Source organism: Opisthocomus hoazin, chromosome 14, assembly GCF_030867145.1.
Source record: "Opisthocomus hoazin isolate bOpiHoa1 chromosome 14, bOpiHoa1.hap1, whole genome shotgun sequence".
NCBI classification, from domain to species: domain Eukaryota; kingdom Metazoa; phylum Chordata; class Aves; order Opisthocomiformes; family Opisthocomidae; genus Opisthocomus; species Opisthocomus hoazin.
In genome coordinates this window covers 20,079,859-20,102,144 of record NC_134427.1, presented here as the reverse complement: position 1 = coordinate 20,102,144, position 22,286 = coordinate 20,079,859, and the positions used below count along the sequence as shown (strand labels likewise).

Genomic DNA, 22,286 nt, shown 5'->3' with positions numbered 1-22,286 from the left:
ACTGCTGTCAGACATTCAGCCTAGACGTGGCTGATCAAGAGGAGAAAAAGAGGGAAGCTTGGGATGAGAAGCACGAGACTGAAGGAAATGAAACCTGCAACTCAACAACTGAATTCGGGTGTAGGTTCCATATGAGGATTTGGCTACCAGTGGCATCAACTACTGCTCTATATTCATCAGCAATTTCAAGAGCCTTGGTCCTTGTTGCTGCCGTATCGCCTGCCTGCTCTCTGTGAAAGACATTGACCCTTTCTTCCTGTTCCACACAGTAAAGTTAACTGGCCAACCGCAAGACTACCGTACAGCAAACTTATTTAAGGGTTAAAATTGAAAAAGGTTGAATGACTGATTACATTAATATTGATGTTGGCATTATTTGCTGAAGACTAGAGGCAGGTATTTGTGCAGACAGGGCAGCTTCCCTCTTGTGTTTAGCTGAGGTTGCTACTCTGTTTAATTCCTCTTTCTTTTTACTAGTCGTCGACTTGTTCAACCTTCCCTGTAATCAACCCCTACAACTCAGTGTTGACTTCCCAAAGCCGTTACTCTCAGGCGGTGTTGCTGTGGGTGTAGATCGTCATCGCTGTTGATCCAGGGCAAAGCGCGCTCACGTATCTGACTGCGGTTTTGAAACTGCAGCGTTGGGGGAATTGGGTGTGGTTTTGACATCTGTTGTGACCTTCCCTGTTCACAGAAGCCGTAGTCTGAATTAATTCCTGCAAATATCATTTTGTGTAATATTTCAGAGCACACTGTTGCTTCCATGTTGCCCACTGATAATGCTTTGCAGGCTGTCTTATTTTGTGGCTTTGATTTATAGTAGACCGCTGCTGAAAGTAGCTTTTTTCATTGTATTACTACTCTGCGTCGGGTGGCCACCGGTGAAAAATGCCTGATAATGGCGAGATGATGCTTACACTATCACTTTCAAAATTAAACTCTGCAGAGAGCAGTGTAGACCCTTGACAGCCTGAGCTCACCAGTGTTACACTATTCTTGTATGTTTAACATCGTCTTTAAAGCCAGGAAACTTTTTTTTTTCATTTGTACATTTTTCTATGAAAAGCAGGCATCTGCTGGTTGCCTCTGAGCTTTCAAGGTCATCTTATTGAGGCAGAGGGCACAGATTTTGCCCCTATTAAAGGAATTGGTGACATGATTCTGTGTGTAGTTGAGTGGATGGACAACCAGTGTGTCCCACTGAGCACGTGAGAAGCCAGTGGCAACAGCCATCCGGAATGTGTAACTCCTCGCTCCCACTTACCCTCATGACCGCGGTTAGTTCTGGTTTTTAGTCAGGGTTCAACTTGTCCCCTAAGCCTTAATAATATAAGTGCCATACGTGCTGTCAAAGCCTTTAGAGCCAGTAAGACTGCAGGCAGCTGGGGCTCTTCAGGCGGTCACAGCACGGGTCTTTCATTTATGCCATCGTATCCCTTTGAGTGACAGGATGCTCTCCTGGAGAGTCTGCAGTTGGGAGTGATCTCGAAGCATCATACGTTCTTCAGGAGGTAGGAAGTGGGGTACCAAACTGACATTTAAAATGGTGTACGGAGTGGGTTTCCCTCAGCCAAGAGTGGGGTGTCTCTGGCCCGACGGAAGGTTCAAGAATGAAGAAGAAGGTGCAGGACCGCTGCTCTGCTGGTTTGTACCGTGGGCCCCATTGGAAGATCAACAGTTGAGAATGTTGCCATGGCATGGACACCTTCCAGTGACCAGATCCTCCTCCTCGTGTCATCAGCAGCAGAGAGAGTGGTTTCAGTGATTCTCATCGCTTTGTAGCGACTCCAGTCGCTAAAACTCCTTAGCAAAAGAAAGAGGCGTTTCAGCCAAAGCCATGTTTGAAAGAGATTTGGAAATACATAAACACTATAAACATGCAGTGTTATTGCTCTGAAGGGAAGAGGGAGTAGCTCTTTCAGAGAAGGTGGGAATGGACCCAAGGAACCAACAGGCCATATCAAGGCGGTAGATGAATTTAAACCAATTTTTGCTAGACTTATTTTAAAACATATTCTATCGTGACTCGGAGGTAAAGTGCAACAGCTAAAGACGTGGCAACTTTAAAGTTTTTTTGTTGTCTGGCCACAGGATTTGTGAGCTGCCTCAGCTACCAAAATACAGAGTAGTTGAGATGCTCCTGTTCTGTTTGGTGTTTTTACTCTTCCGTAAATTGTAGGTCCACTGTCCTGTGCTGCACCTGACTTACTTTTGTGTGTAGATCATTTGCAAAGGTAGCTGTAGTTTTCACTTTTGCTAACAGGCTTGAATGAGTCTGGTTTTCAGCCCTCAACAGTCGTTGTATCTGGGCCGTGTGCAGTTTCTCTGCCCCCTGAAAAAAGTGCAGTGCGGGGGGGGGGGGGGGGGTAGAATTCTGTGGCAAAGCAGTGCAAAACAATTTGAGTTGGTAATAGGGGGCAGAAGTATTGGAAGTGATTTCTGTCAAGCACAGTTAGACATCATATTTGTTAGAAAATGCGACCTTTAAGTTTCTCAAATCGAGTAAAAGCAATTTAATCAGGTTGTTCTAGTTTGTAAGTGAGGTGTAATCTCTTTTGTTGGGCTGATGCAATTGCATAAAGTGAGATAAGATTTTAGCACACAAGCTTTCCTGTAAGTTGTTAGGAAAACCTTTTTTAACAGGGCAAGTTAATCTGAAATGCAACAGAAGCCTGTTCAAGTTGTTAGTATTTTTTTAATTATTACTTTATTTTGGTTTCTCCTTTAATTTACATTTCTGTTCCCGTCTCCTGATTATCTTTTCATGTTACGGCTTTACATGCAAGATGTACAGGGTTTCCATTGGTGTTCTGCACATGCAATTATAGTGTTAGTAAAGATAAGTTACATTGTGTTGACGTTAGTATTTTATTATAATCTTTATAGGACTTGCAGCTGACAATAGAATTGTCTTAAACTCTTAAGTCAGAACTGGGCCAAAGTATATTAAGACAGTCCAGCAGTAAACTTTGCTTTACAAATTAGAAGATCTATAGATACGTATCTATTTATGGTGGTGTTGACCTCCAGAGATACTATTAATAGTCTTAGAACCCCCTTTTAGTTTCCCAAAATGCTTCTGGTAAAATACAAAATCGAGGTTTTGGCACCTTAATTTTTAAATGATGACTGATTACCTTTAATGAAACTGAGGCAAAATTATTTGAACATATAGATATTTTGTACACGCTAATGTGTTTTGCCTGCCATGTCATCTTCATCTGCGTGGAGATGAGACTTCGCTGAAACTTGGAGCTGTTCATATTTCTAAATTTAATCTAAACTGAAAAAGGCTTGTTGCTGAACTATTGTAGACATTAGTTTTACAAATAACACCGCTTTCATTTGAGTAATCCTCAGATCTGTTATAGTGGAATATAATTTTTTAGAAGTAAAATGGATTGTGATGTAAACACCCAGTACCAGAGACTCTTAACTGAAGTATACAAATTTGAATTTATCGAGCCAGGCTTGGTTACTCTGTGTGAGTCAATTCCGCAAGTAGGTCTGTAATGATTTTGTGCACACAGCGCCAGGTCATTATTTCAGGGAACTGTTGCTTAACAGAACCGTCTGCTGCCTTTTCTTAAAGGGCAAAGCTAAATACCATCCTGGCTGTAGAAGTGGGGAAAAAACCCAAACTTTTGCTTTAATAATGGATTAAATGCTTCTCCTTCTTTTGTTACGAAATGAAAATAAAATAATGTTGTTTAGGAGGGAGAAGGAACAGGTGCTAGTGAATGTTTCTTGCACATTATGTGTGTGGGGGATGTAGTAATTCTGCCTTTTTTCTTTATTTAAAAGAAGAAAAAAAAAAAAGGATACCAGTTCTGTAATTGTTGGTCTGTTTTTCATGAGAAAAACCTTGCTAGACCCTTGGACCTAATGGTAGATGATAGCCTGTTTCCTTAGCAACACGTCCTGAAAGAAAGCAGAGGAAAACGTTACGGATGGAAGGACAGTCCTGAGATGATGATCTTTATGAAAGGAGGAGGGAAGAGCAGTGCCCTACCAGACCTTTTTTAATAGATCCCGGGTTATCAAATATTGATAACCATTTTTCTGTTTACTGCTGGGAACACTGAGTTACAGAATATGAATTCTTTGGCACAGGGGAATGCATTGCTGCATTTGGTGGAATAAACTTGCTCTGTGAATTGACTGACTGTGGAAGGTAACTGGAAATCTAGGAAAAACAGAATTTTAGAACTCGATAACAAAATTACTATAGCTGTATAAAGCGGCTCGATGAATTTTGGAGGGGGTTTTACCAAGACTGTCATAAACCTAAGGTCTCAACAGTAGAATTTGGTGTAACTAAGGAAGCTGTCCAGAATTAAAATACTTATTTTGTCATCTTATTTTAAAAAAACATGCATTAAAGATTGGGAATTCCAAAAATATGCTTCTCATAAAATGCATGCTTTGGAAAAGCCATGATGAAGCAAAATAACTTGCAATAGCTGATGTAATTTGGGATATTTTGAATAAATCAGATGTTCACATTCAATCGTATTTCAGGAATGAGTGACTGGGGACATCGAGCAGTTACTCAGACTTTCCAGCTGGGTTTCAGGGAGGAGCTGTGTCGTTTGTGACTGGTCTTTCCCACGATGCTCTTGTATTTCATGTTCTTCCCACATAGTCTCCTTCTATTATGCTGAGAAAATGGTGCACACCCTGTGACTTCAAAGACAGGGTTCTAGTTGAGTTGAAACATTAGTTTGGTTGAAAGTCAGATTTGTATTTGTCATTGAATACTGCTTGACGAAAGTATTCAGGAGGAAGGGTGGAGTCAGGAGAACTGGCTGCGCTGGTTTTCCTAGCAAAGCTCTACATTGCCATAACTCTTACTTTTCTATTACTAGTATGGATCATTGTTGGTACTCCATAGGTTTTAGTCAACTTTCTCATCTTTTTTCATGATGCTCTTAAAGGGAACGACTTCAAAACATTTCCTAAAAATCTTTTAGAATGGAATTTGTTTTCATTTAAGACTTTTGGTGACTTACTCATTTCTTAAGCACTACAAAGACGTGCTGGCTTATGGGCCAGCGCTGAAGAACAGAAGTGCTGACACACTTCACCTACGCCGCTCTCTGCTATGTATCAGAGCCCTTGCGTTTTAAAGAAAGGGTTTGTGTATTTGGAAACTTTGCTAGGACAGAATGGGAGAAGCTGGCGTAGAAGTTACCTGCTTCTGGGCAAGTTTCTCTCTCTGGCTGTTCTCAGCTCAGCAGCAGATGTTTATTTTTAATATAGAGTAAAGGACATTTCCCACGACTTCATTGCTGAGGTGGGGGGTGATGGTGATGGAGAGAACTTCCCACTGCTCATACTAGCCAGGGCTTGTGTGTCCTTAAATATGGGAAAGATGTTAACATAGTTTGTCCCTCACTTCCTAAGGCACTGGAAATTAAGGTGTAGCAGTGGTCTATTAGATAACCCCACCCAGTAGAAGTAAACTTAAAGGCTTTGTTTAGCTGAAGGAGCTAATTTTTCGTGAAATCTGCTGTTTTAATACAAGTTAGCAGGGATTACGTGAGGTCAGAGGAAAAAGAATTGTCTCTTATGCTTATAAGCTGTTAAAATCTTCAAACTCCGCAGCTTTTTTGTGTGGGAGGCACTGTGGGAAAGGAGTCTCAATTAAATTTTTCAGTCTGTCAGCACCTCCTCCATTGAGGTGTTTTCTGATGCTTCCTTTTAAGACTGTAGAAAGAAGAAATAGCACGAACTGGGCGTGGGGGGCCAGGCTCCAAAAGCCTCCTTCTCTCTGTTCACTTTAACACAAAGATGCTGAAGCTTTTGAAATCGAATTTACCATTTTCCATAGACCAGAGTAATGAGAATTGTAATGCTCTTGTGAAGTGCAGCAGAATTTTCTGGTATTTTTAAATAGTACCAACAGCTAACCTGTTGACGCCGGGAAGAGAGAAGCTGTGTCCTTTACTGAGCTGTACGGCCGAGATGGTAGAAAAGGTCTTGGAAGTGGAAATAGCGTATTCACTTCTGGTGGGATGCCAGCAGCTGTATGAAGTGCTGATGAATGGCTGAAGACATCTAAGCCTAAACACAGTTCAGATTCTGCGGTAGTCCAGAAGTTCGGATCATGAATGTGTTGTGGGCGTGGGGGCTCGGTGGGGGAAGGTTGACCTGTCTTGAATTTCATCATTTACAAATGACTGAAGTTTTACTACTCATATGATGCGTTGTAGGAGGGAATGTATATATTTACCTGAAGAGAACAGGGTGATTTTTTTCTAACGTGATTTTAAAATATAATATTAAGGACAAAAGCACTCCAGGTTTGTCTCTTCCCTTTGAATTGATGATGCGCTTCTTGAATTTTGCCATTTTGTGCTGTACAGCATGAAAGTGTATGGAGTGATACATAGACTCCACACAAGTGTGTATTGGTGATAGTCTTTATTTTAGAAACAAAGTGAATGTGCTTTGATTTCTGCGCTCTGTAAATGACAGTGGATTGATACAGTTTACAAAGCACCTAATGCTGTGAAAGTACATAAATAAACTTCCTTAGAAATATTTGATGTAGATCCAAAAAATATTTATAACCTCACAGATTCCTACTTTTATGTGAATTTTCAAAACTTCTTAATTAAACCTTTCTAAACATAGTTGTAATTAACACACAGAGAATAGCTTTTTGACCATAGTGGAGAACAGCTTTTTGGGGGCCACCAGTACCAACTTCAGCAGGATTGACAACACTCAGCTCTTCAAGCGAAGATATTGGCAGGGGACACACACACACACGGGACAGTGACGTGTGCCTGTGTTTTAAATATAATATGCAGGCTACAAGGCCTGTCAACTCACATGCTTAAATTCAGGTTTGCTGTTCCAATGCAGTGCTGTAATCTTTCTGTCTTGGTGCAGATCACTTCTAATACAGGGTCAATAGGCAGGCAAGCAGTCTCTCAGCCTGGAGAAGTGCAGTATGTAAAGAACTCCCACAAGAACTTGTGCAGATGTTAAGGAGTGCTCCGACGAGCCCGAGCGCAGCTCTTGGGAGCGTCCCCATCTGCTGCGAGCTGCGAGCCCAGCTTCCCTGGCAAGGGCCTCTGTGGCAACGGCAATTGCCAGCGGCCGTGTGAGTCGGTATGTGAAACCAGGTACAGAAACCTTGTGCCAGCAAGGAAATGGGACTTTGCTGAAGTGAACAATGTTACGTTGTTTTATATCTACTAATTTTTTCACTTGAGTAAACTTTATTGAGTTTTAATTTGGTTTGATTTGACGGGGGAAAAGAATCATAGAATCATAGAATCATTAAGGTTGGAGAAGACCTCTAAGATCATCAAGCCCAACCATCAACCCATCACCACCATGCCTGCTAAACCATATCCTGAAGTGCCATGTCTGCACGTTTTTTGACCCCCTCCAGGGATGGAGACTCCCCCACTTCTCTGAGCAGCCTGGTCCGATGCCTGACCACTCTTTCAGTGGAAAATGTTTTCCTAATATCCAATCTAAGCCTCCCCTGACACAACCTGAGGCCATTGCCTCTCGTCCTATCACTTGTTACTTGAGAGAAGAGACCAACATCTGCCTCGCTACACCCTCCTTTCAGGTAGCTGTAGAGAGTGACAAGTGCTTGGTTTTTTGAACAGTACAACTTTTTGATACTTCAAGTAATTTTGATGACTTACACTTCTGTAATACCACAAACTGAAATAGGTCCCAAGCTACCTGTAACGTGCTATTAATTCCCCACATTAGACACCAGCCTAATTGCCAGCAACGTTTTCAGTGTTTTATTGATAAACAAAAGCCAGATCAGAAATACATTCACACTGGTACACTCAAACAATGTTTCTCGTTTAGAAGACCGTTCATTTTTTCCCTGTGAGAAAAGTTGCTAAGGCGAATTATTTAGGAGAAGTATATATTTAATAAGTGATAAAGTGTTCTTTTTTTTTCAAATATTGGCTTACATCCCATTCAGCTAAGTATAAATTTAAAGCCAAAATATAATCTGACCTAACTGTGTGAAGGGTGAAAGGGATTTCAGTGTCTGCATTTCAAATAAAGTTCTGTGTGCAAATGTGTTTTTTTTCACAGCTTCAGTTCTTACGAAAGGCAATTAAAAGAGCTGCTTCTGTTATCTCAGGCCAGTTACTTCCAGATGCTGCTGTTAAAGCCCCACAGATAGCATGTTGGTTTTGCCATATATATATATGTTCATATATATATATATCAATATATCATATATATACACTTATATATATAAATGAGAACACCCACAGAAGGGAAAGGGTAAATGTAATTATAAAATAACTGAAAGGTCCTTGGAACCCGAGTCCTCTAACAGGGCAGCACTGCTTTTCACCAGAAATCTTTCTGCGTGTTCTGTCAAGAAATTGCTGGCTTTGTGTCTGTTCCTAGAAGCTTCCACATTATTTGCAAGCTGGTTAGATGGCCCCATCTGATCTGTGCTGAGGATGCATTCTGCAGTTTGCTCGCTTAGCTACAGAGAGGCTTTTTTTCCTCTGACCTAGACTGCTAATCCCTCGTTGCCGAGAGCAGCAGCTGCGCTTTGTCTGCGGCCGTCCCTGCGCTGCACGCGGCCTCGGTCGGTGGAGCAGCCCCCTCGGTTTGCCCCTTCAGTTACCCGAAGGGTGACTTTCTGTTGCCTTACTCGGGAAAACCCTCTTCAGGTTGGTGGAAGTCTACAATACATGAAATTTCTAAATTATTTTTGTAATTATTTTTATATTTTTTTATTTCTTTGTTCCAGAAATGTAGGTTTCTGAGAACTGTTGCATACAATTTCACAAAACTATGTGCTTGACTAGACCATTCCTGACATTCTGGCGGTGAAACATTTTTGAGTTGCTTTTTAGAAAGGTGATAAAACTTATTTCCATTTAAATATTAAACACTTTACACGGATGTGTTGAGTTGTAGCTTGAATGGATATGATTGTGAATAAATCAATTTTTGCATGTGGTCCACGCTGTGTCCTCATTGAAGACTGAATAATCAGGCTTCAGTTGCTCTTGGTATAACTCCCTCGGTTAAACGTAGTTAGCAATGTAAGACGCTAGTGGTAGTTGGAAGCCAAGTTAGCACGGGAACAGAGCAGATAGTCATTTGCTGCTTTAGGCTTTACTGCAGTGAATGGCAAAACTACTGCCCTCAAAGGGAGAAGAATTTGGCCTGTGGTTTCTCTAAGAAGATATTACGTAAAAGATTTAATTAGTAAGCACAAATTTCACATCTCAGTCAGCCTCATAGTCACACATTTGTGTTTATACTTTATTGTTTTGTAATATTCTTTATTCTGTAGCTGAGCAGAATTTTCAAATACATGTGATGCTGTTGAGTTCAATGCGTTCCTTGATACTGCCGTTACGGTTTGTGCGGCTGTAGGCAGATGTAGCCTAACCTGAACTGCATTATCTTCATTTCAAAACTTCCTTTTCATGGCGCTTCAGCTGTTTTTATTTGCTGCTCCAGACCTGGTTTAGAGTAGGAAGAGCGGCGGCCGGCAGACTTGGAGCTGAGGGTGCTGTTCAGCTGAGCTTGCAAAGGTTCTGCTGCTTGGGCTGCTTGTCCTTGGATACGGAAATCTGTGAATGCCCTGTCCTGTCACCTCTGGAAGCGGAGTCAGTGGCAGGGGCCACGGACCGGGCTGCCCAGGGTGGCCGAACCCTGGCAGAAGACTAGAAGGACTAAAGGGATGCGGTGGTGACCTGCTCTCACGCGAGAGAGATGTGGCAGTTGCTAAAAGGAGAGCGAGGAGGTGGCACGCAGACAGCTGCTTTGCGTGGGGAAGATCAAGGGAAGGAAATGGAGGAAGCAAAGCTTCCAGCTGTGTGGAAGGTGTTCGTAGGTCGTCTAAAACATGCTCTTGTTTTTTAATTGGTGATTTGTTGAGGTATTGAACAATCGTAGCTTCATCTGTTACTGAGATACACATGTGAAGTAAAAACCTACACACGCACAAAACTAACAGACAAAAATGTTTAGAAGTCTTGTTTGTTGCCTGAAATAAGGGACTAAGTTTTGTCCTCATGCAGCAATTCTCATGCCTGCTTTCTAGGATGGCTCCATGATAGCAGGGGTAAGTGCCCAGAAACCAAAATTCTCATGAAATGAGGAGTGGCTAATGCTTTCCCTGAGGTCTTGTTACATACAACGTGCCACAAGGGATTTGTCTTGTGCCTGTCTTTTTTCACTATGTTTCTAAAAACGGAGAATTAGTAAGATGTGATGAGCTCATACACCAGCCTTTACACCAACAGCACTGGCGCGTGCATCGCTTGCAGATGTACTCGCGGTGTGTGCACGAGGTGAAAACCTGGTGAAAACCAGCTGGTTTGAACATAATCCAGGTTGAGTTGTGATACTGATGAGACGTGTGTCTTGGGAAACATGCCAGGATACTGTTCGGTGCCCTGTGTTATGGAGTGGTCGTATCCCAGTCTGCAAGACAGCGCGGACCCTGGGTTGTTCTCGGTTTACGCGCTTACTCAGAATTCCAGGACTGGATTCTGTCACCTTTCATTTATCAGACTATATTCATCAATACCTTTGTATTTCAAAATATTTTACTGTCTTAATCTTTTTCTACGAAACATTTAATGCAACACCTAAAGTAAGTGAACGTAATCTTTTTCCTTCTCAATTCAGTTACTGCATATTCTACCATGCCTTTTTGCTTTCCTTATTTTTAATCTTATTATATGTATATTTAATTTGCCCATCATTGTGGTTTCAAAGTCCTGATCATAAAACATAGTTTCTGTATTTGTGACAAACAGTTTCAAAACTAAGCTTAATTATGAAATTCTATCCTCAGCAATTACTGTCTTGGTTGTTTTAAAGTGAATCATATTGACAACTAATAAAAATTCGACTACATCTTATTTTTGTATGAAGATACAGTTTATAGTGTGACAAAAGGAATATTGAGAAAATGAAGTACTCTTCTGTTCCAGACTTTCAACAGTATGATAAGAACTCTTTTTACAAGCTGCAGGAAATTGAACATGTAAATGTTCAAATTATATTCAGGTATTTATATATCATTGCATTGTTGAGATGTTCAGGAACATATTGTTCCTTATGTGCTAAAGGTGAGGCTTTTTAAAGGTCATAAAGAATTAAAAACTTGTTAACTTGTACTCTTTTTAAAATTATGACTTGAACACATCATTCGAGGACAGCAATATTTTGTGACTTGGATTAAATGAGCGTTGAGTTCAGCAGTAAAGTGGCCTTAAGATTTTTGTCTTGACTTCAGCGTCTGTTTTGGGGTAAAGTGGTGATCTGGAAGGTCACCAGCAGATTGAGAGACCTGCTGGCGATGTAAAGAATTCTAGAGGCTTCTTTTTGTGCTCCCGGGGATCTGAGTGGTTAGCGTTGATCAAGCTGTACGGTTCCAAATGTAATTGAGCAGTTCGTTTTTGTTAATTATCTAAACTTTGCCATCTGCTGGAGAGCCTTTTAGTGACATTGTAATGTAGTCCAGTTGGAGCTCAATTAGAGCTTTCTGACGAGTCTGTTATCATGCGTTCACCCAGCAGAAACCTACACGCCCAACCCCAGTCAGTTTTGTTATTCGCTTTTTAACCGAGCAGCTGGAGCGGCTGTGACGAGCTCACTGCGCTGGGCTGTGAGACTGCGCGAAGTGCCGTGGCTCTGCTTTTTGTCCCTCAGACCAGGACATGGCCACGGCGATTGACACCTTTCAGCTTCCCAAGCGCTTGCACGAGTAGGACACAGGAATTGTCATGCCTTTTTGAATTCCGTTGTCCTCATTTGTCCTCATTTATTAATGAGGGGCGATACGGGAAAGGGCAGAAAGGAAGCTGCCACCTGCGAGGAACCTACTGTGTGCAGCTGCTGTTCCTGATGCTCCCCTTGCGGCAGAAAATGCCACTCGAGGGCAATTCAGAGTACGGAATATCCATGCAAAACAGCTGTCTGAAGTGACTTGGCTCCGTTCTAGCAGCGTGGAGCGCACGGAACGGAGCAGTCCCAGCTGTTTTGCTACCCCTGGGTCAGCGCACGGTAGTTGCACGCTTGGTGATGTGATTTGCTGGAAGCTGTGCCTCTCGCTGTCTGACCTGTTAGGTGAAGATTGGGGATGTGGCGTACCTTGGTGAAGGCGTCCTCTGAACTGTTACAGAAGCTCTGCTACATCTTACAGTTAGGTTAAGATTTTTTTTTTTCCAGTGTAGCAGGGCATGCATATTGTATATCATCCCCTCTCGCCCTGCAGGATTAAAACAGTGTGAGAAAAATGCAGAGTCTTTAACTTGTTTGCTTTTTCTTCACATTCAAGGAGGAAAGTACCTCCGTTAGAACCACAGAAGCAATGTAGTGTAAGATTTTTGGGTTGAGGAAACAGTAAGGAAGCTGAAGCTGTAGAAACTTGACTTTTATTAACGTAATTGGGACACTACAATATTACTTTGTGGATTTTTTTTTAGTTCGAACTGCATTGTATTTTCTGATGGGAGCAGATTGTGGGAGCTGTGATTTTTTGTGGTCATGCTTTTCCGCTTGAAGGCCATAACAGCACGTACAGAAAATTCTCCTGAACTTGAAGGACCTCTCCGTACAAGCCTTGTTTCCTTGATGCGTTACACCAGTAAGAAAGAGAAATGGATTTCAGGCATTGTGTCCACACAGTGTAACATCTTTGTGGCATAACGATGAACTGGGTTTATTCGGAAGAATCCAGAGTGTGGTGGAACATTTCTCTGGGTAATTGTCAGAGCAGTAGAAAAAACAGCTCTATTCTTTTTCTTCTTTTAAAAAGCTTGGTTTAAATTTATGGAAGCCTTAGCTTTTACAGCTTCCATGGTCATGAGCTTTCTTTTCTTATGAGAAATTTTGTAATGGTGAGGAGTTAGATCATTTTAATCTGGTATCTCGGTAAGACTGACAGACCCGGCTGAAGACCCAGCAGTGGTGAGACCTCCAGGAGTTTCAGGCAGCGGTTGTTGCTCAGGTGCACGTGAGCTCCGTGCCTGAACGGATACTCCCATGGACGGCAGGTCCGCCGAGGAGCATCCCAGACTACCTCAGTCATTCCATACCTGCTGATGTGGAGTTGACCTGTGCATGTACCATGAGTCAGGATAGCCAGAGTAAGGAATTAACGTTAAGGATTTGTCTGGAAATTTTAAGCACCCCTAGAAATTCTGTAAACTCCTGTTTTGTTGGTTTAAACAACTGATGAACTTGTTCTGGAAAAAACAAGGTCCCAGAACCTTATCAGCAATAGCAGTATGGTTTGCTTTTTAATTGTGTGTATGGGTGGCACATGCATATACACAAAAACACTTTTAAGAATATAATGGAAGCCATGAAATCATTTTCAACTTGTGACTATAGTCAATGTCAAACTTGGTATGTATTAAAGAAATTTGTTTTAAGGTTTCCATAACCCTTTGCGTCCATGCCGTGACGCCTTAGTGATTGTCGTATTGCCTGCTATCGAACTGCTGCTGCACAAGTGCAGAGTCAGCGAGTTCACAGAGCACGAGGGAGAGGTGGTGAAAAATACTCAACTTCATGTACAACCGAAATAAGCAATGATGGGGAAACAGTTGAGTGCAGCATATCCCAGTTGCCTCTGCCCAGGTTTCAGGAATGCTTGGAACAAAAGAAACAAAATACTTGAATTACTCTCTTTTTTTCCCCCCTCTTGTATTTGACTAATATTTGAGTTAATATTTTTATAAATATGTCTTTCAAGAATTTCCAGTCCAGTGATGAAGAGTTGACAAAATCCCGAATTTACAACCATAAATACATACCATTTTTAATACAGCTTTTGTTAACTTGACCTGTGTTACAATTTCCTTTTTTCCCAGCATTCTTCTTGAAAGTAGTCCCATTAAGTGGGGATCATTAAGGCTTTGCTGGGTTCTGTTATCACCAGCAGCAGCTGCTTCTGGTTTGTTCCAGACCGTGAGCCATTTGAGAGGACTTGCCAGGGCCCTTGGGTGAACGCACCCCGCAGCTGGGCACCTCTGCTGCAGGACACAGAAAGGACAGTGTCCTGGCTGGGGGGGTGGGAGTTACCCTGCCTTGTTCCACAGGAACCTGCAGCATCGGGTCAGAACCTTGCCTTTTTAAATGTTTCTGTTTGTAGCATGTCCAAGATCTAGCTAAATAATTGACCAACCAAGAAGTTTAGATATCTTGACTTTAGCAAACTCCCTAAAGATGAAGTTTTTAGATCTTTTGACATCTGAATTCAAAGAAAAGCTTCAAAATGTAGTTCTGTCCCTGTCGTCCCCATTACCTGACTGGGAGAGGAGCTCAGGAAACTGCTGAAGTGAGCAAATTTTGGTTGACTTCTTTTGCCCAGAGGTTCTTTCCCTGCTTGTCCCTCAGCAATTTGAAGCTGCTAATAAAAACTCAGTCTATTGCGTTGTCCTTCAAGGATACCGTGAACAAACCTAAGTGTTCTCTTAGGAAAATGTTTGAAATGGAACACTGTAAACTTTTCGTTATCTCTTTCTGGGTCTACTCTTAATAGACATGAAGTGTTTTTTTAATCAGTGTATTAAAGTCTTCTGTAGCATTGTTGTGAAGACTAACAATATCCAATCATGCATAGTTGTTTAAAAAAAAAAATGAATGACTCTTGGTAAATTCAGCCCAAGCAGATGTGTTTGCTGGCTTGGTGCATTGGGTCCCGTAACGACTGCTGCCTTGCTGGTATTACTGAATTAACAAGTTCCACACTACTAACAATTTCCACACTTACTAGAGAGTGTAGGCATTTTGGAGGACAAATAGCTTGTTTTAGGCACCTCTGACTGCCTAGAATAGACACTTAATTGTCTTACCTAGTCAATGAATGGAGGTTGTCTTTGCTGATGAGCCCTTCTAAACAATTTACGTACACACTCCGAGTTGTCTTTTAGAGGAATGGTATTTTTTTCAAAGCTAAAATAACTGCCTAAAATAAAGTATCAGAATATTCCTTCTTCCTCTTGAACTACGCATCTGAATCCAAACAGAGGTTGGGACAGAGGCTTTCTGGCGTACTTCTGTTTTGTGGAGGTAAAAAATTACTGAAGAGCCAGAATGCCAGACGTGATAATTTATTTCTCCCACCTGAAACCCTGTTGCCGTTACCTGCTGCGCTGTGAGCAGAACAGGCTGAGAACTGCAGAGGAGTATTGCTGTGCCGAATGCTGACAAGCATGCATTTCTTTTTTTACCCTGTGACTGCCACTTAGCAACATCGTGTGCAGGAAGGAGAAGTGTTGTTCTTTCCCTTTCTGTCTCCCAAATGTAAGGGAGGGTTCAGGAAAAACACGTCATTCACAGTTGTTTTGTTTCCTGGAAATTTTTCCAGTCTGACCCAAAAAAAAACCCCCAAAACCCCAATATAAATAAATTCTTTTTCCTTGCATTCAAGCGATTCGATGATGCATGTAAATCACTCCTTGAAATCTCCATTTAAGTTGGCAAAGCTCTGCTGGTCATAAAAAAAAGTTGTGGGAAGCTTGTCGTGGGGGCTGTGTTAGGCTGTCTGATCCCTTACGCGGAAAGCTAGGAGAATTTTATTCTTCATAATTTCACGTTCTGAAGAGCAGCACACACTGCCCTGGTTTTCTAGCTTAAAAATTGCTTGCAAATCGTGACTTGGAAGCTGCTAGTTTTTGCTGGTCTCTGCCAAACTGAGGTACGATAGCTGATCTTAGCTAGGAAAATACTGGTGATCTGCTGAAGTGTTCCTTAATTTCTTCCTATTAAAGTTACTGAACGTAGAAGTAAAAATCGTAACTAACTTCACTGATCAGTAACCCAGCAATGGAAATAGCAATGAATGTTGCCGTGTTTTTGTCTGAAACCCTGGCACCAAGTGTCTCTCGTCGCTGTCACCTCTTTGCTGTTATCTAAACTCCAGCGAGTTTGCTGCTCGTTAATTCCAGGATGTTTTGAATTAACTGAAGATGAGTGTCGAGGCCCTTTGGGCTCAGGGTTTTGACACGGGGCCATTTCTTTGTTAAACGCATTTTCTAAGGTGATTCTGCCAAGCGCCTTTCGCTCGGGGGAAGAGTGAAGAATCTCCGGGCTGCGTGTACTGAGCTAAATGAGAAGGGGTTTTCGGAGCAGAGCGAGTTGAAGTCCTTTGCCTGCCATCCAGAAGTGCTGCCCGTGTAATGTTTGTCAGAAGAGCGTAATCATTTGTAACATGAGATCTTCAGCCTATTTTTCATAACTCTGCTGATAATATCTGAGTAATTGTTTAGATGCCAAAAAATTACAGTTAGGTTTATCTGTGTTCAGTATCAGAAACTGGTTAAGAGAAAATCAGCTATGGCAGAGTGAACTGAAAAAGTAATGGGAAATTTACTTGCTTAAATGGGATTGAGTACCTTTACCGGTTCCTTTTTGATCCGTGTTCTGGGAGCTGTGTTTCTACATGGCAGGCGGAGCGGACTGTGTGAGAGGCTGTCACAGAGAGGAGATTTGTCGGTGTCGGGGCTCTTGGATGCTATTCCTGGGTCTGTTGGTGACACACTGTGCAGGGCTCCTGAACTGCCTGAGTCACTTCGTGTCTCTGCCGCACTTACGCTTCCTGTGAAACTGAGGATTAGCTACCTCGTGCCCAGAGTCTGACAGGGTGCGTTGCGTTGCCTTCCCCTGGGTCATGTTTAAACCCCCAAAGTAATTTCCAGTAACACAGAAACTGGTATCCAGTTGTGACTAAACTCTCTATCCAGTTGGGGTCTGTAGATGCAACTGTCCCTATAAAAGAGGTTTATTGAGAAATGTCATTTTTAATAATTGTCATTAAATAACAAAAAAATACTAAGAATTCTTTTAATACCTTCATTCATCTACACCTAAATACTTCTTTACTATTTTTGATTCTTATATGCTCTCAGATTTTTTAAACACGCCTTTCAGTTCAACCACAGAGATTTTCAGGCACTTCTACACTGAGTAAAATAGCTCCATTACGATTTCGTATTTCCCCAGTTTGTGTCCTACTGTTTGTTACCCATCTGCTGCATCACATTTAAGAGTCACAGATTCTTGAAGACTGAAACCGACTTTTTTTTTTTTTTAAAAGCGCTTTTATAGCCAACAGAAATTGCAGATGGACAACACACTGATGTATTGCATTTTGGTTCCTCCGCTCATACCGTCATTTCAGGTGATTACAAGAGCTGCTCTGGCGGTATTTTACAAAGACGAGATGTAGTTTTAAGAAATACAAACCTGAATTTTAGTTTTTGATAAACCTCATGCTCTTTGTCATGGTAACGCAAAATACTTTGAACGGTTTTCTTTAAATATTTTCAGAGTCTTTAAAGTGTTTGCAAGCTTTTCAATATCTCGAATACAAGGAGGAGTGGTACATGGAAAATGAAATTATTGAAAAAAATTTCTGGAGAGCTTATGGCCAGATAAATTCCATTGGAGGAGAAGCTGAGATTTGTATAGCATGGCTCAGCTGAAAGAAAACTGATAGCTGAGTAATGCTTTGTTTGTTTTTTTTCTTGACTGGCAATTACTTGATCTTAGTAGGACATCCAAGACTGAGTAAATAAAGTATATTCAGCCAGAAAGGCTGTGCGTGTGTGTGCGTGCATTTTGTGTCTAAAAATAGTTTTCTTTGAACAGGATTCAATTTTGACTTTGCCTGCTTCACTTTTAATGTGGAGCAGAACTGCGTGTGGAAAAACGAATGTCCGTTTATTGGCCAGCTGGAATTCCCCTGCCTTGGCACTGCTGCTTTTCGACTCTGCACTACCATGTACTTCCATTTCCTCAGCAGCAATACACATAAATTAGTTCTGGGCATCAAGGAATAAGGAACAGATCATTTAGAAAATGCTTTTTAAGTTAATATTTTTTTTCTTTAAAAACAGTTTTGAACTCTGCGTAATTTTTTCAGCTCATTTTACTAATTATTTCTGCTTACCCTTCCTTAATTCTAAGTTTAACAGAAAAATTACGGAATTCATGTTTTGTAAACCTGGTATCTAATATACCAGATTTTGTTCCATAAGAATCCTTTTGTCTTTGAACGGAAGAATTAGCAGAAGAATATGGCACTGAAGAAGATTGTAAAATCAGGTTCTAATACTACAAAAGCAATGCTTCCATCAGCTAAACAGAAGGAAGCCTCCTCTACCAGTCAGGAATGCTGACACCCCGTTATGGAGTGACTTCTCATTCTGCACAGCTCGGGCAGTAACAGGCTCTCGAGGGAAACAAGCGTACGTCTTCCTGTCCGTATTTTATGTTTGCTCTGAGTTGGTCACCAAGAGGCGTATGAACACAAGTGAGGCAAAAGTCTGAATTTTTGTGCATACGTCTTTGTAGAGCCTGTGAAGGGTATGAGACGTGCCAAAGTGCTGCATCTAGAAACCGGTGTTTGTTCTTCCCGGAACAGGAACGACAAAAACAAAATCTCCTGCGAGGTTTTTTATCTGAGTGGTATCTGCTGACATTCCTGAGGGCGATGCCAGCCTGTTCACCGTTGCGAGCTTGGGTTTTGTACAGCGCGACAGCTGGCCGTGAGGAGCTCCTCTGGATGCCATCCCGTTGTTCTGCTGGCACCACACCAGTCAGCAGGTGCTGATTTAGTCACTGCCCATGGAGATAAAGTTCAGGCTTAAGGATAATGGCTGAATCCCAAAGGGAAGCATCGCTAATGACATGTGTCTCCTGCTAACCAAGCATTAAAAAATACAAAAGTGAAGCCAGTTGATCAGTGACGAGATGGTATGAAGCTCGTCTGCTCTTAGGTTTCCACAAGGTATCTGGAACTTGCTTTAGAGTTTCAACAATGGTAGTAATAAAAGAATGAGAAGACGACTGATAGTAGAATAACTGTAACACGCAGCACTTAAAAGGTCAGTGTTTCCTGGTTTTGACATGAATCATAGAATCTTAGAATGGTTTGGGTTGGAAGGGACCTTAAAGATCACCTGGTTCCAACCCCCTGCCATGAGCAGGACCCCTTCCACCAGCCCAGGTTGCTCAGAGCTCCGTCCAGCCTGGCCTTGAACACTGCCAGGGATGGGGCACCCACAGCTTCTCCGGGCAGCCTGGGCCAGTGTTTCACCACTCTCATGGGGAAGAATTTCTTCCCAATATCTCATCTAAATCTGCCCTCTTTTAGTTTAGAGCGGTTCCCCCTTGTCCTATCACTACACACCCTTGTGAAAAGCCCCTCTCCATCCTTCCTGTAGCCCCTCCAGGCACTGGCAGCTGCTCTAAGGTCACCCCGGAGCCTTCTCTTCTCCAGGCTGAACAGCCCCAACTCCCTCAGTTTCAAATTATTATCTCGACACTTGAGCAGCCTGGCTGAAACGTGGCGTACGCGGGTGTTCCGTGACGTTTGTTTCTGTACAACTTAAGGTGTGGTAAATTAGCAGTGGGTTCTCATCTGGTAACGCCAGTGCAGCACATCTTCAGTGAGTGGGAATTTGCTGGAGACTTTTACTGCTGACGTTACCGGGATCAGGCGTGCACCCATAGCAGACAGCCTTTGCTTCAAAAGGTGAAATTTGGAAGTGCATTTTGGCAGCTTGAGGAAAAGGAATTGAAAGTTGGATAAAACCCTACTATCACATTGCGGGGGGGGGGGAGTTTTTTGAAGGTAGTAAATTCTTGCAATGTGGGAGATGTTTTGCATGGTCAGATTGTTGCAAAAATTATGAAATCCAGGTTTAAACAAGTATTGGTCATATCTGCTCATACAGGTGTTTGCTGAGGTAACTGACTTTCTCGTGTATGAATGGAATGGTACTTTTCTCTCTGGGTGCTTTTTGTAGTGTACTCAACTCGGTTATGCGATAGGGGCACAGCATATCTCAGGCAAAGGAGAAATTGGCATATAAGCAATGGATTTTAAGATAATTCAGGTTTCTGAAGGTAATTTTTTAGTTTTTAGTAAAAGGTGGAGTAAAAAAGCATGTATGCACGCACTTACTGAATGGGGCTGTGAAGGCTTTTAAGCGCAGAGATGCCAACTCTCGCTCAAAATACCTCGGCTATAAGCGGCTGCATTCCTGGACAGTATTCCAAGAAAGCACCCCTGGATACTCGCTGTGTTCTTACACTCACTCAGATTTCTGAACTCTGCTGGTTGTTAATACTAGGCTTGGTGGACTTCTGGTTTGAGCTGTCCCTATTTTCAGAGTGTCCTCTCTTTATGTACATGTATTATTTTTTTCCCCTGCATGGGGGGAGCTGAAGGCTGAAGTAGCTGTTGGTATTTTCCTATGTTGCTGTTAGGCCGTGGCTGCGTGCGTTGATCTCTGATGTCGCTGCGGAATGCCAGGCACCGGAGGGTGGTGGCTTTGCCTGCTTCCCGGCAATTCCAAAGCTGGCTTCGCAAATCCCTGCAGCGAACCCTTGGAGAACACCAGCTTTTGATACATCTTCAGTGAGAGTCATTAGTTAAATATCACAGGCATTATGCTTTAAATCTCCTTAGCGTTCCCAGTTCTTCACAGCTCTGTGGAGGCCTCTCTCTCCTACATAAATGTCAAAAAATTTGTCTTGGCTAGTTACTTACTGTCCCAACATCTCCTCTCACATCTGTGGCAGCTTTACCTGGGGTTGCCTAGAATGACTGCGAAATAATGGGTAGCGTAGACCCACCAACTGTTACCTGCTTATAGAATGGGTTTGTCTTCATAATGAAAATCCAGATTTCTGACCTGTCTTGTCATGTAAAAATACCAAAGTTTGGAGAAGGGCTTCTAGTCTAAATTCCAGTACTATGTTCCTTTTTGTAATTGTAGCAGATCTGGGAAAAAAGCCTGCCTTCCTCAGAAAAAGAACGGTTCTATTTTGACCCTTCAGCCTATGGTATGAATTCATAGTGGGAAGCTCTTTCTGGTTATACATACGATGGTTTTTGTTAGCTAAACTTTTTGCTTATGCATCCTCATTTGGTCTGCTCCGATAAAGTTATACTACTCTTTGTACAAAGCGGTGGTCTCTGGTGCAGCGACTTTGGCCATGTTCTGAACACGGTGGCCGTGGCTGTGATGGTATCGGCTAACAGCAACCGCTGGCTGTACGCCAGATAACATGAACGAGGGTGATCTGATTGTTAGATGAAACAACGAGAGGCGTGAAGAACTTGGTAGTACTTTAGTAAGTCTCTTAATCTTAAATTCGCTTTACTCATCAAAAAGCTCAGCAGCTCACCGGTTTTGCTGGAGATGAGCATGTTTGCATTCAGACGTGTCGTATTGCCAATCTTAAGAGACTAGAAAATTACGAGATGCCGTAGTCCCTTTAACCTTCCCTTTTCCAGTTTAACTGGTTCCTAACCAACCATAGGCAAGTAGGTTTTTACAGATGTGCTTACTGGTGGCACGGCTCGCTGTCTGTTAACCGCTTTGGTTTTCAAAGCATGCGCGGGTGGCATGTGCGCGGGTGGCTCCTCTCTGTGTTGGATTTTACCCCATGAGGTGTGTGTCTGTCTGTAGATTGGTCCGTTGGCCTGAGGGTTAGCCTCGCTGTTTGCACGCTCCCCTGTTACTAATCATTAGCTCTGCTTTGCAGAACGTCGTCAGGTCCTGTAGGTTTACGGGTCTGTAGTGCCCTTGGAGGTTTTTACCTTCTTATATTCACCTTTGCCAGTAAGCATGAATATTATTCTTTTTTGGAGAATGTTCCACTTGTTTGGATTTTTTTTCACTGAATAATGAAGTTCTGCAGTTTGATTGCTGTGTTACGTGTTTGATTGTCGCAGGCTATAGAACCGCACTCTCTACTTTATGTTGTATAGTTTCGTCCTTTTTGAAAGGGATTTACTAAACTGCAAGTAGAAGAACTATTGCTTTTGTCACTTTTTAAAAAAAAAAAAGTGCTTTTTTTCTTCTGCTGCTTCATTAAGGAGATTGTCACAGTAGCAAAATCAGCTCAGGAGGGAGCGACCCTCAGAACACCTCTGAGCGGCCGGCCAGGAACTGAAACCAATGTCTAAGGCAGAAGGTGGTCTAAGGAGTGTTGGTCAGTGTGCTACGCAGGCAGCTGGATTATCAAACTGGTCATCGTTTTATCAGGATTTTTTTTTTTTTGTCCTTTATACTCTTCAGTTGATTCATTAGATCCTTGAACTTTAAAAAGAAAAAAAAATCCTTTGAAATTCTGTTTTGTCTTCAACAGTGCCCTTAAAGATAGTCGTTTCCCCCCAATGACGAGGGATGAGCTGCCACGGCTTTTCTGCTCAGTGTCTCTGCTCACTAACTTTGAAGATGTGTGTGACTACATGGACTGGGAGGTAAGGATGTCGGACGCCT

General features: G+C 42.2%; 1 protein-coding gene across 3 annotated transcripts in view; it reads left to right on the top strand.

Annotated features, from left to right (window-relative positions):
• AMMECR1 (AMMECR nuclear protein 1) overlaps positions 1-22,286 on the top strand; it is a 103,567-nt gene that overhangs the window by 66,141 nt on the left and 15,140 nt on the right. For all 3 annotated transcript variants that reach the window (XM_075435385.1, XM_075435387.1, XM_075435386.1), the window contains exon 4: positions 22,153-22,267. In XM_075435385.1, the coding sequence (XP_075291500.1) occupies positions 22,153-22,267 (115 nt within the window). The remainder of the gene's footprint in view (positions 1-22,152; positions 22,268-22,286) is intronic.